The 19,582-nt window shown below is 40.5% G+C and overlaps 1 protein-coding gene across 1 annotated transcript; it reads right to left on the minus strand.

Annotated features, from left to right (window-relative positions):
- Nucleotides 1-989: 989 nt before the first annotated feature.
- On the minus strand, nt 990-18,347 carry LOC118077510 (vomeronasal type-2 receptor 26-like). Its single transcript, XM_060281201.1, has 7 exons — nt 17,918-18,347; nt 14,800-14,896; nt 7,310-7,601; nt 6,098-6,325; nt 4,659-4,886; nt 2,560-2,686; nt 990-1,891 (listed from the first exon to the last, which is right to left on the minus strand). The coding sequence occupies exons 1-7, from the start codon at nt 18,345-18,347 to the stop codon at nt 990-992; spliced, it is 2,304 nt and encodes a 767-aa protein (XP_060137184.1).
- Nucleotides 18,348-19,582: the final 1,235 nt, after the last annotated feature.

The raw sequence follows: 19,582 nt of genomic DNA on the forward strand, positions 1-19,582 counted from the left end.
GACCTAGATGCCACCCATGGGACCTCCTTGGCCTCCTAAGCACTGCCCACTTGACCTCACTTCACCTCCTAGGTGCCCCACCAGGTCTAGGTTCCACCAGCCTCCACTAATACAAATCAGTTTCACATATGTTGCACAAATGGGGTCAGTCTCAGAGACATATGGGTGTCCATTTTCATTTTGAAAGTAACTCATCCAGCTAATTGATTTCAATTAATAATTCAGTAAATGTTTAGTAAATGACTTTACTGTGACTGTGACTTTATTGTTTGTAATTTATGTTTGTGAAACCAAGGATTTATGTAGGATAAACTTACATTTTAATGGTTGTATGGCTAGATGCATGATTGGTTTAACAGAATGCAGGTTTGGCCTCTATCATTGCCATCATGATTTAAGATACCTTTCATTCCCAATTTATTCCCATCCTGAATTGGGCTATATAATTTATTCCCAATTTATTCCCATCATGAATTGAGCTATATAAGGATGAGGAAAAACATACAAGAAGAATCAGCTGTGGGTCCTGTTTCAATCTCTCTGGAACTGCATATGTAGATAATTTGTGCACAGAATCAAGATGGGGTCACTATAGGTAATCTGAGCAGGGATTTGAGCAGGGATGTCTGCATAGACAAGTATTCCTGCTCTAATATTTCCAAATTTAAAAGTTCTGCATGCAGAATGAAAAGCAGTGGCAAGGGAAAGGGGACTGACACAGTGGACATGTGCCATTTTGAGAGGAACTGATTGATTGATGCAAGCCTATCCCGGATCCACATGGTGAGATATTTCTCACCTTCAGGATAGGGAAGCAGACAATGCCAGCAGAATCAAGAAAGGCAACCTATTTGGGTGGGCTGTGCCTGGTTCAAGTCTACTAACAAGAACAGAGATTTTTGCCTAAGCAAGTACACATACTCAAATTCTCACAAGATCTGTAGCACCAGTATTTCCATATATGCACAATGAAGAGGTGGACATATTTTTCATTTTGCTTTTCTTATTAGCTGCTCCCTGTTGTTCAGCTCTGGCCTCAGTATAATGATGTAGCACTTAGGAACAAAGATACAAACCAGTAATCCAGCACTGGAGCATAAGATGGAGAAGGTCTCCACAGCTACCATGTATTTTCCTTTGGTACTTAGGTAAGTCGGAACAAATGATAACCAAACACTGCAAAAGACCAACATGCTGAAGGTTATGAACTTTGCTTCATTGAAACTATCTGGCAACCTCCTGGCTAGGAAAGCTACAAAGAAGCTAACAATGGCGAGTGAGCTCATATAGCCCAATACACAGTAAAACATGGTAACTGAACCCTCATTACATTTCCATACAATTTTGCCATTTATTGAGTGCATGTCCGTATCTGGGAACGGAGGGGAAGTACTTAACCAAAGAGTACAAATGCCTGTTTGAATGGAGGAGCAAGAAAGGACAATAGAATTTGCCAGTCCTTTCCCCACCCATCTTCTCATCCTGGATCCTGGTTTCGTTGCCATGAATGCTAGAACCACTGTTATGGTTTTGGCCAAAATGCTGGAAAGGGCTACAGAGAAGATGATGCCAAAAGCTGATTGTTGGAAAAGGCAGATCGCCTTTCCAGGTTGTCCAATGAAGAGGAAGGGGCAGAGGAAGCAAAGGAGTAGGGAAATGAGGAGGGTGTAGGTGAGGGTCTGGTTGTTGGCTTTGACTATGGGAGTGTTCTTGTGCTTCACAAAAGTTCCAAATACTAAAGTAGTGATTAAAGAGAAAGAAATGGCAAAGATCGCTAAAATGAACCCCAAAGTTTCTTTGTAAGAGAGGTATCTTGGCACCCTGGGGAGGCACTGAGTTTGGTCCTTGTTTGCATACTTATCATCAGGACAATTCACACAATCATCCATATCTGAAAAAGAGGAAGAACTATTTAAGTATTTCAATATATTGACAAACATCCATCAAATGGAATCCTTAGTAGCATCCAATGAAAGAGTCTCTTTTCCGCATTCTTGACATTTTTTAACTTGAGCTGGTGGGCTGCAATGATTGAGTGATTTTCTGCACACTAGGAAATCTCTCATTAAATAATAGTTTATGCTTTCTATGCAGATAGTAATTTTATTATATGAAATGTGGTGAATATTATTATATTGCAAGCTGTTTCCATTTGATTTTTGAAGAACTTTAGTTCGAATTTACATAAAGCAGCTCCAAGCATACTTGCATGACATGGATTATTTAAATAAATTACAGTCTTGGTTCAGGCCTGTCTTAAAACAATTATTTTTGTTAAATAAGATAAATAAAAATAACCCTGCCATCTTGCTGAAGCTGCAGAAGTCCATATCTCAATAGTTGTTGGAATGTAGACCACTTGCAAGTCCCATTAGCCTTAAACACTCAAACAGAAAACTCTGGACTCTTTTTGCCATATTTGCCTAGAGATACAGCTCTTGCCTAATGCAAAATTCTCTTTGCAAAATGGAAATCATCACACTAGTTTTAAACTTCAATGCATACAAACATTACATTTCATATATATTAATCTTATGTCTTCATCATTATGCCCCCTACCCTTCTTGTCAGAGATCATCCCTTCTGGACACGGAGCACAATCATAGCAGCAAAATTTCTCTCCCTCCTTTTCCCCCCTGCTGTAGCCAGGATAGCAGTTGTCATTGCACACAGAAAGAGGCTGCGCCTGCATGAAATCATAAAAGAGAGACTAGTCATGAGAAAATGAGAGCATGTTTTGACAAGAGAGATGCTAGGAAACTTCTCCTGCACCAAGGCAAGATCTGCCAGGAAGAGGGGCATAGGAAGAATCAGATCTTGGACTCAGGTGGTGTTATGACCCCAATCCCTGCTGCTCAGCCACATATACAAGTAACTTTCTCAGCCAAGGTTCAGTGAGCTGAAGCTGACTCAGCCAATCCATATGTAAGTCACTCCAAAGGAGCCTTTTTAGAGGTGTAGTGGGGGTGAGACCAGATAGGCAGAACTTAGGCTGGATCTTACATTCATTCATCTTGGTTATATGACCTGGCAATCAGCACAGAACACTATTTTAAGTCTTATTTCCACTTTGCTGGGCTTAGAGCAGACCCTCCAAGTGCCCCTATTTTCCAGGGACATCCCTGATTTAGAGAAGCCATCCCGGTTTCTGATTTGATCCCTGAATGTCCTGCTTTTCATTAGGATGTCCCTATTTTCATTGGAGAAATGTTGGAGGGTATGGGGTTATCTGACCCCCAAGCTGTCTGAAGGCAATCCTGTATAGGGAAGTTTTCTTAATGTTTAATGTTTTATTATTATTATTTATATGTTGAAAGCTGCCCAGAGTGGCTGGGGCAACCCAGTAAGATGTGTGGGGTATAAACAGTAAAATTATCATTATGGAATGGGACGTCCCTATTTTCATCGGATGGAGGGTATGCACAGAGCAGCAGCAGCAGCCTTGCTTTTAATCAGGACTTGAATCTGGGATATTTAAAATACACCAATACACTGTGATATTTAAAATACAGTTTAAAATACACCAGTTGCTTTATGCCAGCTTCTTTTATATGCAATTGCTCCCTAAGTTAGGTTTGCCAGACTCAATGGAGGACAGGACTTCTGTGCCTTTAATTGCCCTGCTCTTTTTTGAGTCTAGAAACCTTAAAGAGAAACCAGCAGACCCTTTGCTTGGAAATTAAACAAAGGGTCTGCTGGTTTCTCTTTAAAGTTTCCGGACTCAAAAGAGAGAAGGACAATTAAAGGCACAGAAGTCCTGTCCTCTATTGAGTCTGGTAACCCTACCTTAAGTTGATATGCAACCTTCAGGAATATTTAAAGCTTGCCAGAAGGTTTTCTTTGTTTTACTTATATATTTCTGTATTTGCCAGTCCCCACCAGCAGTCTTGGTTGCTCTATTTTAGGCCACCTATAGTCTCCACACTGTCGTTAAAAGCAAATAATCCATTGCAGTGATACAAGTAGGATGTTAACAGAACATGAACATGTGTTTCAAGGCTATCTCTGTACAAACAGGGTTATAGCTAGTGTAATAAAAGATGGGCTGCACCACTCTTTGCACCTATACCTGAAGTGAAAAGGTGGGATCAAAGAACACCCCCAAACTATGAATGTGCTCTTCTAGGAGGCGTGCAACCCTGTCCAAGAAAGTGTGAGCCCCTCCGAACTGGGTAGACAAACTACATATAAATTGTATTCCATCTTCCCTGGTTGAAGTTCCATTTTATTAGTCCTCATTAATTTGATGGGTCTTCCATGAATAGCATAGAATACATGACAAAACTGAGCTCAGGGGAACCCCCCATAGAATTACTGCCATGGAACAACGCCCCTTTGGGCACCCACCCTTTGGAATCTCTTTTGCCTCTTTAAGATCTTCTTTTTTCAACATGCCTTGGAAATATTTAGCCCAGCCTATATATTTCTTTGTGTCGAATTTGACATTGGTTTTACATACAAAAGTGTTACTAATTGTTTGTACACATGAAAGTCTTTTTTCTTTATTTAGACATTTTTTACAATCTTTTTAATATATGAAATTGTATAAACATTTTTATTGCTGATGTTCATGTTATTCATTTCATTGCTTTGATTTAATCATTTTATTGCTTTGATTTAACAAATAATTAAGGCAAGGATCCACAATGATAGCTTACCTGATTAAATATTTGATGCCAGACAATTTGACCATCATTAATGGTTAACTGTTTGCCTGGAGGAGCCTGAGGTTCCAGCCTTCCAATTTTGACTCTAACCACCGAGCCATTGAGGAACATTACCCAGTTTGTAATATCAAATCCTGTAACCAATTCTCCATTTTTATTGAAGCTTACAGTATCCCCAGCACTGTTATTGAATGAAATACCTTTAAGAAACTGATGGAGCTAGATATGAAGAAAATGCAAACAGGCAGAAGACTCTGAGATTCATGAAAACGTGTCTTAATGAACCACTAGAATATTCTTTTTGAACAGTATATGTGGTAACTTCATATATCAATATAAAATTTCATTGTATTTCTCCACATGGCACATTGTGGGTCACTGATTATGTACAGCAGCAACAACTAATAATTATATTAAGACAACATTTTGTAATGTGGCTAGAACTAGAGCCAGTGTGGTGTAGTGGTTAAGAGTGGTAGACTCATAATCTGGTGAACCGGGTTCGTGTCTCCGCTCCTCCACATGTAGCTGCTGGGTGACCTTGGGCTAGTCACACTTCTTTGAAGTCTTTCAGCCCCACTCACCTCACAGAGTGTTTGATGTGGGGAGGAAGGGAAAGGAGAATGTTAGCCGCTTTGAGACTCCTTCGGGTAGTGATAAAGCAGGATATCAAATCCAAACTCTTCTTCTTCTACTACTTATCCAAATTGATTTCCAAACTCCCAGAATGTAGTAGGATAAGTTTAGGTAGGTGCAGAGTTCTACTTCTACATCATAAGCTAGTCTTTTATTTTATTTTTAAAAATACATTGCATTATAATTACCTGCCATGGTTGCACATTCTGAAATGACAGTTTCTGTCCTTCCAATCTTCTATGCTTGGATCTGAATTTATTTATGGCATGCAAAGTATGTGCCACAACATAGACAGCATTGTAGACATTGTAGCTATGGCCAGTCATCTTCATTTCAAACAAAACCCCTGAAATGCTGTCCAGCTTTTCCTCCCCAGTGCAGGTTTTGTTCTCCTTTAATGAGCAGCCGAATGCCTGTTCCCAGAAGTCCTGAATGAAGCCATCTCCTTTGGCCCAGGCAGGTCTTACCATCTGAAGGAACCTTTGGAATCCTAATGGCTGATTTGAATGAACTGTCAATGATATGGAGCCATGGAATGTCTGTATATCCCAAATCTTTTGAAAAGAAATAGATGCAAAATCCCAGTGGGATGTAATAATCCACACTTTACCCAGAGATGGAAAAGACAAGAAAGGTGCTAGAAACAGCAATGTTCTCAACATTTGAAAGGATGGAGGTTCTCCATATACAAAAAAAACATTGGCTTTTCTCTGAATGACCATTTCATAGTTTTTCCACTGCTGTATAAGCAAATCTACTAGCTCATCCACATAATTCCATTTTGGTATTCTTACTATAAAGGCGTAACAGATGCTATTCTGGGAAAGGATTGGCACCATAGTCTGTAAAAACCTGTCCCCTTTGTCATCATCCACAGCAAAGAGTCCAATCCATGTCCACCTGAAATGCTGAAGTAACTGCACAACACCTATGTTTTGTTGGGCTTCATTTGGGACCATCTGGTACAAAAAAGAGAATAGCAGTTTTTCATCCTGGGCTGGCAAGAATGATCCATAAGTGAGCTAAAATAAAACATTCAAAGTTATAAGAGTGCTTTATCATTGAATATCATTGAATCATTGAATTGCACTAGCTCCTACATCTCATTAAAATCCCTGTATTATGCAGAGTTTTCCACAATTAAACCATCCCCAGGAGCTGCCTGAATAATCTCTGCAGCAGCCCACCTACCTCTTGTCAATTGGTTGACTATCCTCACTAGACATTTTACTAGATATTGTTTCTCATGTTGAATCAAAATCTATATTTATCGTCTGCATTTGTAGAAAAAAGTTTTTACCTCTTCTATGGTTTGGCAATTCAAGTACTGTATCTGAAGAGTGGTATATTGCCCCCCTTTAACTCTCTTCTCTTCAAGCCAAATATACCCAACTCTCTTCTCTTCAAGCCAAATATACCCAATTCCTTCAACATTTTTCACAGAATGTTGTTCCATTTCCCTGATCATTTTCACAGTCCACTACTGAATCTGTTCCCATTTGTCTACATATCCCTCTTACAGTGTTGTACCAAGAATTGCAAGTGTTCTGACTAGTATAAATAAAGTGAAACCAACACTGCTTGTGATTTGGAAATTATAATTCTACTAAATCCTACTAAATTTTAATCTATTAAGATAATTTTGAATTTCATTCCTGCCTTCTGAGGTATCAGCTACCCTTCCCGGTGTTCCGTCATCTAAAAATTTGATAAGTGTTCCCTTTCCCCTGCCATCTACATCACTGAGATTTTTAAGCTTATCAGGCCCACAACAGATCCCTGTGTCACTCTCCTTGAAACTTGTTTAATGTGGAACTCTTGGTAAGTACTTTTCCCCACTGAGATGTGAATTTATCAGATTATATTATATTTGAGCTCTGATTTAATCAGTTTGCTAACCCAAATGCAACAAGAGATGTGGTAATAAAATATAATAATAAAATATAATAAAATTAAATGGTATGTCAACATTGTGAAATCTTCATATCCCTATTCACATAGCCTACCTGTGGAATCTTCAGGCTTCCTGAAACAATGGCTATATTGGCAGAGATTTCAGAAATACATCCTCCAATGAGAGCTTTCAGATTATTCTGCTTATGACACTTGAAGTTGGGGGCAAAACTATGTCGTGAAGAAAGTAGGCTCAGAGTGGCCTTATAAGTCATTCTTGCAGTGTAGTAGCTATTGAGGATGTGGAATCCCAGAGAGACATTTGATAAAATTGTGGGAGTCTCATTGATCTCTTTGACAGCAAATGCTAAGGCCAGGATGTGCTGGTAGTTTTTAGGCACCGAGCTGCAGAAAGAGTTACAGTAGTTTCATCATGCAAAAACAAACACATTTGCAGTCTTCTTCTTTATCACTCATCTTTCAAGACCATAACAGAGTGAAATTGTTACAGGGTCTACTGGGAGGGGCACAGATTAAGCATCTTGCTTCAATTGTTACTGCAAACACAAATGCAACTAAACTTTACTCAGGGTATACCCATTGAAATTATTGGCCCTAAGTTAGTTGTGTCCATTGATTTAAATGGCTCCTTTCTGAGGATGACTAATATTGCATACAATGCTTGGTTAGCATGAGAGGCGGAGACTTAATATATTGAGGATTGTTTGTATGCTCCCAAGGAAATGTCTTAATCTGAAAAAGTTCTCAGTGAGCTCTCTTCAGTCTGTCCTAAATCTCTTCACAAACATTATACTCTACATTTGGATATATAGCTCCCTTCTCAGGAGGCTCCACTTCTGCTTTTTCCTGGTTAGGATTCAGCAGTGTAGGAGTCATGTAGGAGTAGGAGTCAAGCAGAAAACCACTCAGGCCCCAACAAGTAGTTTTTCTATGCAAACTCTCTTGCAATAAGCACCCCCACCTGTAAAGTGGGATTTACTAGTGGTTTCTATGCAACACTAGTGGTTTCTATGCAACAAATATTGCTGGGATGCCATCTTTTCCCCACCTCTCCCCAAAATAAATAATTATGTAAGCCCCATGTTGCATAGTTGTGTGTTGTCAGTTACTTTAGCCTGAAAATATGAAAGAGGGAGAAAGAGAGAGAGAGAGAGAGAAATAATGCCTTACATAGGTTCATTGATCAAGACCTGTCCAGGTTGTTCAATGAAAGAGAGATTATTATAGAAGTAAAGGACTTGAGAAACAATTCCACCGATGAGAAGGTCTCCTGGTTGGTAAAAATTATGAGGTATAGGTTGAGGATCATCAAATATGCTGCAGTTAATATGCGTCTTGCACACAGTATGACACAGAAGCACCAGCAGTATCACCAACAGTAGAATGGTCCGGTTGACAAATTTCCTCCTCCATATATAAATCCCCATGTTTCACCTCAGCATTAGATGTTGCTGATGGTAAATTATATCATTATACTTATTTACAGCTTGACAACTTGGGGAAGCTGTGTACCTGTGCCCTGATATTATATTTCATATTGGTCCTTGTCCATCAGCAGCCCTGAACAACATATTCTTTTAATAATCTCAATTTATCCTTAGAGTTAAGTGAGAACTAGACATTTCCCCTTCGTTTTAGAATCCTCAAATATGCATTTTCAGGAACAAGTATTAATAAATTTAATGTGGTGTGTGAAGAAAAGAAAAGTAACATCAACAACTCTTGGTTAAGTAAATTGACATAATTTTGTACTGGAAAAAATAAAAAGCAGTGACGATGAAAAACAATACAGCAATGACCTCTATGGAGAGTGGTACAAAATATTTCTCCAAATGAATGAAATATAAATTATGGTAAGGAAACATGCAGGGTGTTAATTAAAACTTTGTTAATGAGATCCAATTGTTACAGGGGGAAAATGGGCAGATAAAGATAAATTGGTGAGGGAGAAATGATGAGGAACAGAGATGTTAATAATATTTGTGCTAAAAATCAGCGAAGAATCATCCGGTGGAAGCATGTCCTTTGGAGGGGAGGACCACTCAAAAGAGTGATAGAAGCCTGCATTTGCTTAGATCCAGTTCTGAACAACCTGAGTGTTTTGTAGATTTTAAAAGATGCTGATTGTTGATCTTGCTAAGAGGATCTGAATGCCCATTGTGTCCAAATATGGGAACTTGTGATTATGATAATGATAGGGGTGATTATCTTCTTCCCCTTCTGAAGAAGTGTGCATGCACACGAAAGCTCATACCAAAATAAAAACTTAGTTGGTCTTTAAGGTGCTACTGAAGGAATTTTTTTATTTATCTTTTCCCCAGTGTGATGTTTGCCTTTGAAACTGCATAATGTGTGGCAAAACTTCTAGCTTCTCCACTTCCCCATACCCCACCAGGATCTTAAAACTATTAATATTTTAAATCTATTATTTTCTTTTTTGAGGGATAATTAGAAGTCCAGTATCCTCCTATGTCCAGTATGCTTCTACTGAGACTCTACCGAGCCACAAAACTCATACTTGACATAACTAAAAGGCCTGGGTTTAAATGCAGAGTCAAATTCCTGGAGGTATTTGAGGTTCATCTTCATGCTCATGAGTACACCTCCTTGAATCACTTCCAATTATTGTTTGCCCTGTTTATATTTAACATTATTCTCACAGATTATTTAAGCAGTAAAAACCATATGCATGACATAACAAATAAGCTTATATAGCTCAGTATAGTGAATGACAGCAGGGCGACTAAGTTTTCAGGTCAAGGCCCTTCTGCTTAATCCTTCTGACAGGATCTGGAAGGGCCTCAATGGGCAAGCAAAGGGCCTGTAAAAGGTGGGGGCTACAATCTACAATCCCTTTTCTGTGGTCTTTGGGAAGACTGCTAAGGGAGTGCAGGGAAAGGAGGAGACAGGAGGAAGAAACATAGGGGATTGAAATGAGTTTTAAAAAGCAACAAAATATTGTTTGTTAATGAGGAGTTTAGCCCATCTGTCCTTTGGAGTGTGCCCCAAGCAGCTCGATTCTAAACCTCCATTTTGTCCAAAATGGAACTGTGAGAACTCTGGACTCTAGTGGAGGTAATTTGTATATATAAACTCAAGAACTTATTTAGAAACCCTGTACTATGTACTGAAGCATTCCCTACTCCTACCAGTAGATACATTTGCATTCAATTCATGGATCATGAATTTGTTTCTGCTACTAGGTGGGCCCCCTTCATGGATCAATGCCTTGTCGTGGCGAAGGGGCTTGAATAACTCGGAGAAGCTATGAGCTATGCCGTGCAGGGCAACCCAAGATGGACAGGTCATAGTGGAGAGTTTTGACTAAACGTGATCCACCTGGAGAAGGAACTGGCAAGCCACTCCAGTATCCCTGCCAAGAAAACTCCATGGACAAAGACAACAGGCATATAAAAGTTATGACGCTGGAAGATGAGCCCCTCAGGCCGGAAGGCGTCCAACATGCTACTGAGGAAGAGCGGAGGACAAGTACAAGTAGATTCAGAGCTGATGAAGCGGCTGGGCCAAAGCCGAAAGGACGCTCAGTTGCGGATATGCCTGGAAGTGAAAGGAAAGTCCGATGCTGTAAAGAAAAATATTGCATAGGAACCTGGAATGTAAGAAGCATGAATGGAGGTAAGCTGGATGTGGTCAAAAATGAGATGACAAGAATAAATATCGACATCCTGGGCATCAGTGAACTAAAATGGAAGGGAATGGGTGAATTCAGTTCGGGTGACTATCATATCTACTACTGTGGGCAAGAATCCTGTAGAAGAAATGGAGTGGCCCTCATAGTCAACAAAAGAGTGGCAAAAGCTGTAATGGGATGCAATCTCAAAAATGACAGAATGATCTCGATACGAATCCAAGGCAGACCTTTTAACATCACAGTAATCCAAGTTTATGCACCAACTACCGGTGCTGAAGAAAGTGAAACTGACCAATTCTATGAAGACCTACAACACCTTCTAGAAATGACACCAAAGAAGGATGTTCTTCTCATTACAGGGGATTTGAATGCTAAAGTAGGGAATCAAGAGACAAAAGGAACAACTGGCAAGTTTGGCCTTGGAGTTCAAAATGAAGCAGGGCACAGGCTAATAGAGTTCTGTCAAGAGAACAAGCTGGTCATCACAAACACTCTCTTCCAACAACACAAGAGACGACTCTACACATGGATATCACCAAATGGGCAGCATTGAAATCAGATTGATTATATTCTCTGCAGCCAAAGATGGAGAAGCTCTATACAGTCAGCAAAAACAAGACCTGGGGCTGACTGTAACTCAGATCATCAGCTTCTTATAGCAAAATTCCAGCTTAAACTGAAGAAAGTAGGAAAAACCACTGGGCCAGTAAGATACAATCTGAATCAAATCCCTTATGAATACACAGTGAAAGTGAGGAACAGGTTTAAGGATTTAGATTTGGTGGACAGAGTGCCTGAAGAACTATGGATGGAGGCTCGTAACATTATACAGGAGGCAGCAACGAAAACCATCCCAAGGAAAAGGAAATGCAAGAAAGCAAAATGGCTGTCCAATGAGGCCTTACAAATAGCGGAGGAGAGGAGGCAAGCAATATGCAAGGGAGATAGGGAAAGATACAGGAAACTGAATGAAGATTTCCAAAAAAAAGCAAGGAGAGACAAGAGGGTCTTCTTAAATGAGCAATGCAAAGAAATAGAGGAAAACAATAGAATGGGGAAAACCAGAGATCTGTTCAAGAAAATTGGAGATATGAAAGGAACATTTCGTACAAAGATTACCATAATCAAGGACAAAAGTGTTAAGGACCTAACAGAAGCAGAAGACATCAAGAAGAGGTGGCAAGAATACACAGAGGAATTATACCAGAAAGATATGGAGGTCTCGTACACACCAGGTAGTGTGGTTGCTGACCTTGAGCCAGACATCTTGGAGAGTGAAGTCAAATGGGCCTTAGAAAGCACTGCTAATAACAAGGCCAGTGGAAGTGATGATATTCCAGCTAAACTATTTAAAATTTTAAAATATGATGCTGTTAAGGTGCTACACCCAATATGCCAGCAAGTTTGGAAAACTCAGCAATGGCCAGAGGATTGGAGAAGATCAGTCTACATCCCAATTCCAAAGAAGGGCAGTGCCAAAGAATGCTCCAACTACCGCACAATTGCGCTCATTTCACACGCTAGCAACGTTATGCTTAAAATTCTACAAGGCAGGCTTAGGCAGTATGTGGACTGAGAACTCCCAGAAGTGCAAGCTGGATTTCGAAAGGGCAGAGGAACCAGAGACCAAATAGCAAACATGGGCTGGATTATGGAGAAAACTAGAGAGTTCCAGAAAAACGTCTACTTCTGCTTCATTGACTATGCAAAAGCCTTTGACTGTGTCGACCACAGCAAACTATGGCAAGTTCTTAAAGAAATGGGAGTGCCTGATCACCTCATCTGTCTCCTGAGAAATCTCTATGTGGGACAAGAAGCTACAGTTAGAACTGGATATGGAACAACTGATTGGTTCAAAATTGGGAAAGGAGTACGACAAGGTTGTATATTGTCTCCCTGCTTATTTAAGTTATATGCAGAATTCATCATGCGAAAGGCTGGACTAGATGAATCCCAAGCCGGAATTAAGATTGCCGGAAGAAATATCAACAACCTCAGATATGCAGATGACACAACCTTGATGGCAGAAAGCGAGGAGGAATTAAAGAACCTTTTAATGAGGGTGAAAGAGGAGAGCGCAAAATATGGTCTGAAGCTCAACATCAAAAAAACCAAGATCATGGCCACTGGTCCCATCACCTCCTGGCAAATGGAAGGGGAAGAAATGGAGGCAGTGAGAGATTTTACTTTCTTGGGCTCCTTGATCACTGCAGATGGTGACAGCAGTCACGAAATTAAAAGACGCCTGCTTCTTGGGAGAAAAGCAATGACAAACCTAGACAGCATCTTAAAAAGCAGAGACATGACCTTGCCTACAAAGGTCCATATAGTTAAAGCTATGGTTTTCCCAGTAGTGATGTATGGAAGTGAGAGCTGGACCATAAAGAAGGCTGATCGCCGAAGAATTGATGCTTTTGAATTATGGTGCTGGAGGAGACTCTTGAGAGTCCCATGGACTGCAAGAAGATCAAACCTATCCATTCTTAAGGAAATCAGCCCTGAGTGCTCACTGGAAGGACAGATCCTGAAGGTGAGGCTCCAATACTTTGGCCACCTCATGAGAAGAGAAGAATCCTTGGAAAAGACCCTGATGTTGGGAAAGATTGAGGGCACTAGGAGAAGGGGACGACAGAGGACAAGATGGTTGGACAGTGTTCTCGAAGCTACGAACATGAGTTTGACCAAACTGCGGGAGGCAGTGCAAGACAGGAGTGCCTGGCGTGCTATGGTCCATGGGGTCACGAAGAGTCAAACACGACTAAACGACTAAACAACAACAACAACAACAAGGGATATCAAATCCAAACTCTCCTCTTCTTATTTCAAATGTTTCAGAAGTCAAATGGACTTCTGGAACGGATTCTGTTGGACTTCCAAGGTACAACAGCATAAGGATGAGGAAAAACATAAATAAATGAATCAGCTTTGGGTCTCATTTAAATCTCCCTGGAACCAGCCAAAATAGGAGCAGGAAGGGGGCTATTTGTGACACATTGACTGTTGTGTCTTGTTCAAGGCTAAAAAATGACTAATTACGTTTGCCGAAGCACACACAAAGAAGAGATGGACACACACACACACACACACACACACACACACACACACACACACACACTTTATTTAGTCTTCCTTATTAGTTGTTCCCTACTGTTTAGCTCAGGCCTCAGCACAATGATGTAGCATTTAGGGAAAAGGATGCAACCCAGTAGTCCAGCACTAGAGGACAGGATGGAGAAGACCTCCACAGCTACCATGTATTTTCCTTTGGTGCTCATGTAACTTGGTACAAAGGACAGCCAAACACTGCAAAACACCAGCATGCTGAAAGTGATGAACTTGGCTTCATTGAAACTGTCAGGTAACTTCCTGGCTAGAAAAGCCACAATGAAACTGAGAGTGGCTAAGGAACCCATGTAGCCCAAGACGCAGTAAAACATGGTAGTTGAATTCTCGTTACATTGAAGTATGATTTCCCCATCTAATGAGTGCATGTCTGTATCTGGAAATGTCAGGAAAGTACTTAACCAAAGAATGCAAAAACCAGCTTGGATTAAGGTGCAGGAAACTACAATGTAATTTGCTGGTTTTTTGCCAACCCATTTTCTCATCCTAGCACCAGGTTTGGTTGCCATAAATACCAGAACCACAGTGATGGTCTTTGCCAATACAGAAGAGAGAGCCAGAGAGAAGATGGTGCTGAAACCTGTCTGCCGCAGAAGGCAGGTTGCCTTTCCAGGATGTCCGATGAAGAGCAAGGATGAAAGGAAGCAAAGAAGGAGGGAGATGAGGAGGATGTAAGTGAGGGTCCGGTTGTTTGCTTTCACTATGGTTTTACTGTGCTTTCACTTGTGCTTCAAAAAAATTCCAAGGACTAAAATTGTGACAAAAAAGAAAGAACTAGCCATGATAACTAAGATGATTCCTAAATACTCTTTGTAAGAAAGGTAGCTTATAGCTCTTGGAATGCACTGGCTTTGGTCCCTGGTGGGATACTGGTCTTCTGGACATTTGACACAGACATCCATGTCTTAAGAAAAAGAAGAAAAGAAGTTTAAACATTTCCAAATGTAGAACAACTCTCTAAAGAATCAGTTCTAAAAGCTTGCGAAAGTGCATCCTTTGGAACTCTTACCGGTTTTTTTATCTGTCTCTCAAAAGTTACCTAACCTGCCTTTTAAGCGAATTAAAAAAATTAATTGTGGAAATTCTTCAAAAAATATTTATAAATTTGGAAAAAAAATTTCCCAAATAATATTTATTAGTTTTCAAACAATTCAAAATACAAAATTTGGCAACAAAAAAAACAAAAACTAAACTAAACTAAAAAAAAACATAAAGGGGGGGGGGAGAAAAAGAAAAACATATCAATTCTTACATTGAATTAACATCGTGGACTTCCTCGATTCCCCCCACACTGGGTCCAACTTTAAATCTAAATTAAGCAATTTTCCTTTAGCATCTTAAACCATTTAATCACATTTTCCCCCATTATCTCACAACCTATTCTAATCTAAAACAGAACATCAACTATCCTCAACCTAAAAAGGTAAAGGGACCCCTGACCATTAGGTCCAGTCGTGACCGACTCTGGGGTTGCGCGCTCATCTCGCATTATTGGCCGAGGGAGCCGGCGTATAGCTTCCAGGTCATGTGGCCAGCATGACAAAGCCGCTTCTGGCAAACCAGAGCAGCACAGGGAAACGCCGTTTACCTTCCCGCTGTAGCGGTTCCTATTTATCTACTTGCATTTTGATGTGCTTTCGAACTGCTAGGTTGGCAGGAGCTGGGACCAAGCAACGGGAGCTCACCCCGTCACAGGGATTCAAACCGCCGACCTTCTGATCAGCAAGCCCTAGGCTCAGTGGTTTAACCACAGCGCCACCTGGATCCTCAACCTATACATTCATTAAATAACCCAAATCTAAATTTATTTTTCCATCCATCTCTGTTTCTTCCCTTGGCCTCAAAGTTTCTACCCCAAATTTTTAAAAATACATTCAAATATTATTTCTTCTATCATAATAACCTTTAACCACTTATATCTAATTCTACCCCCCTTCCCCTGGACTCCAGGTCTTCCAGATGCATCAGCCAACTCCATAAGTCATTCCAGTTTGGACCACCTTAATCAGTCAGAAAATAACCCATTTTTACTCCTCATCCCACTCCCACTCTTTCACCAGCTAGGCACCACTCTCCCATCTTTACCTGCTGCCCCCCCCCCAGTTTTCTAACTATAGCACAATACCACCCAGCTATGTTTCCACCTTTCAGCCCTATCTTAATTTTTATTCCCTTTAAATTCTGGCCCTGGTATGGATCCTGTCCTCCCTCTCTCACTAGGAGGACATTATTCCATACTCCTTGAATCATGATATAAATTTGGAATTTAAACCACCACTATATCCTTGATAATGATGCACATTCTCAGAATAAGCAAACAAACGGTATCAAACAATATGGTAATTGTGTGATATCTCTGTATATTATGCCTCCTACCCTTTTGGCAAGAGACCATCCCTTTTGGACACAGAGCACAATCAAAGCAGCAAAATTTCTCTCCCTCTTTCTTTTTTCTGCTGTAGCCAGGATAACAGTTGTCATTGCACATAGAAACTGGCAGCACCTGCAGAGGAACATAAAGCATGAACAGAAATAATTTTAGGCTTTATAGGTCAAAACCAGCACTTTGAGTTGGGCCTAGGAAGTAACTCCCAGCCAGTGCAGTCAAGCCAGGATTGGCGTTATATGCTCTTGTCCTGGTGAGCAACCCAGTCACTGAATTCTGAGCTACCTTAATTTTCTGAATCATCTTCAGATGCAGCCCCATGTATAACGCTTTGCAGTAATCTAACCTAGAGGTTACCTAGGAATACATGGCAGAAGATAACATAGTCTCATAATACTGCCCCTTTACTGAAGGTGCTGGTATTGGATTGTGCTTCAAAAGGAAAACCATAAATGGTGGTGGTGTGTGATCCTAGGTTTGAGTTGATTTTCCTCTCTGAAGACAGGATTTACCAATGAAATAAAAGAAAGAAATCTAAATCTTTACAGAGTGGCTCTCTCCATCAAACATGATTCACCATTTTAACCAGTAAGATTACAAAGCGTTATTCTCCAATAATGAGGATGACAATATATACTAAAGCAGCTACAGGTACGTCTCACCTAGTTAAAGCTTTGATGCCACACAATTTGGTCATCATTAATGGTCAACTCTTTGCCTGGAAGAGCCTGAGGATCCAATCTTCCAACTTTCACTCTGCCCACTGAGCCATTGGGGAACATCATCCAGTTTGTAACATCAAACCCTGGAACTAATTCTCCATTGTCATCAAAATGTATTGCTTCTCCACCACTATTATTGAATATGATGCTGCTTAGAAAGTGATGGACCTAGATAGAAAGGGAATACAGTGGAGCTTTGTGTTATGGACGGGACTGGCGCAAGACAAATTGCTGTGTCTGCGTGGGCGCGCGGGGCACAATTTAGTGCTTCTGCACATGCGGCAAAACCCAAAAGTAAACCGTTCTGGTACTTCTGGGTTGCTGTGTACGCAACACAAAAATGTGTAACCTGAAGTGGACACAACATGAGGTATGACTATATATAAAAAGGATACCTAGGACTTAAAACTATTTCAGTGACCTTCACAAAGGTGTGTTATTGGAAAGCAAATGCAGTGGCTCTATATTACTAAATGCAATTTCCCTTCATTTATCCCAGTATCGAAATTCCAAATTTTAAAATGATACTGACATTTATTATCCAAATAGATTCCTATAAAACAACAGCAACAACAGTGACAAGTAACCCAACCAAAGTTGATGGGATTGCTCTATGAAGCAATTCACAGATTGATCATATATTGAGTTTTAATTACCTGCCATGGTTGCACATTCTTAAATAAGAATCTCTCATCTCGCAATAACCTTCAATGCTTCAATCTCAACCTGTATATGTCATGCAAAGCATGTGCCACAGCATAGACAGCATTGTAGACACTGTAACTATGGCCAGTCATCTTAATTTCAAACAAAATACCAGGAATGCTCTCCAGCTTCTCCTCCCCAGTGCATGTTTCTGTTTCATCTTCCTCCTGCTTCTTTAATGAACAGCTGAATGCCTGTTCCCAGAAGTCCTGGATAAATCCATCTCCTTTCACCCCAAAAGGTGTTATCTCCTCAATAAACTTTTGGAAACCTGGTGGCTGATTTGAGTGAGCAGTGAAGGATATGGAACCATGGAAGGTTTGCATATCCCATGTCTTTTGAAAGGACAATGAGGTGAAATCCCAGTGGGATGTAACAATCCACACTTTACCAAGAGGAGGCCATGACATACAGGATATTAGAAATAAAAATATCCTCACAATCTGAAAAGATGGAGGTTCTCCATATACAACGAATACATTTGCTTTTGTCTGAATAGCAACTTCATAGGTTTTCAAGTGTTGTAAAAGGACATCAACCATATTCTCCACATAGCTCCATTTTGGTAGTCTTATTATAAAAGCATAACATATGTCATTCTGGGAAAGCATTGGCACCATTGCTTGTATAAACCTGTCCCCTTTGTCATCATCCACAGCAGCAACTCCGACCCATTTCCACCAAAATGCTGAAGTAACCGCATAACTCCCATTTGCTGGTGGGATTCAGTTGGGACCATTTGATATAAAAATGGGAATAGCATTTTAGAACTTTGTAGTGGCAAAAATGATCCATAAGGGATCTGAAATAGAATGTGTAAAAATCTGTTGGTTGAATTTTCTGTCTTAGAGTCATCTTAAAGTGTGACAATCATTCTAAATCTGAAAAAGGGGGGGAAAGAGAAAAGAGGCTTTGAGCTATTTTTAATGGAATTCACCAAAATCTACATTTCTGACATGGAGTGCCAAACGTCCAGATTTTCCCAGAGACTCCAACGATTTCTGTATGGCAGCCCTAATCCTATATTATCTAGAATATTATGACACTGTGGTATGAGGTGAATAGTAAGGCCACAGTACATGCTTACTTATCTCTAACACCGCACTGGTTTGTGGTCACAGGGACAAAAGCATCCAGCACTTCAGGGATTGTGAAGGAAGGGTGTTGGTGGGCCAGTCCTGCAAGCCAGTTGAGATCACAGCAGCCATGAAGGGAATAATGTAGGTGTGGCTGACTGGGCACCAGCTCAAACACAGTTACAGAGACATCAATATCAACATGATGCATGAGAGTGGATTGGTGGGCATCTACTGTAACATCCATGAATTCCATCTCAGTCTGAACAAGAGGACTGCTGCTTTCCCCTTCAACTCCATGAGTGGTGGACCTTGGGACCTCAAATTTCAGCAGTGCCCTGTGTGATGTCAAAATTCGCCCTCCCTACTTCTCACCTTCCATTCTATATTATAGTTGTGGTACCTCCTGAAGCACCCTCTAAATCTCCCTCTGAACTCCACCATCCATGATCTTGAGAGCTCCAGAAGTGTTCCTGGGTATTTCCACCACAGTGTGAAGGGCAATATGCTGCTTTAGAAGAAGCAGGCAGAGTTAGGGCTCTTACAGCTTCAGCTGGTGTGTGACATGGGCACATTGTGGAATGCCACCTACCTTATGCTTGAGTGTATGGTGGAGCAAAAGATGTCCACGAACTCTATTTTTAGAGAAATTATGGTGTAGGTCCTACTAGGAGACAGAAGTGGGATGTCATTTCCTAGCT

This window comes from Zootoca vivipara, chromosome 13, assembly GCF_963506605.1.
Source record: "Zootoca vivipara chromosome 13, rZooViv1.1, whole genome shotgun sequence".
Taxonomy (NCBI): Eukaryota; Metazoa; Chordata; class Lepidosauria; order Squamata; family Lacertidae; genus Zootoca; species Zootoca vivipara.

Coding starts and splice junctions, on each gene's coding strand:
- LOC118077510 (XM_060281201.1), bottom strand. CDS start 18,347: ATGGTTGATGTCCTTTTACAACACTTGAAAACCTATGAAGTTGCTATT. Junction 6,326..7,309: donor GAAGCCTGAAGATTCCACAG/GTAGGCTATGTG, acceptor GTTTTATTTTAG/CTCACTTATGGATCATTCTT. Junction 4,887..6,097: donor GCATCTGTTACGCCTTTATA/GTAAGAATACCA, acceptor CTTCATATCTAG/CTCCATCAGTTTCTTAAAGG.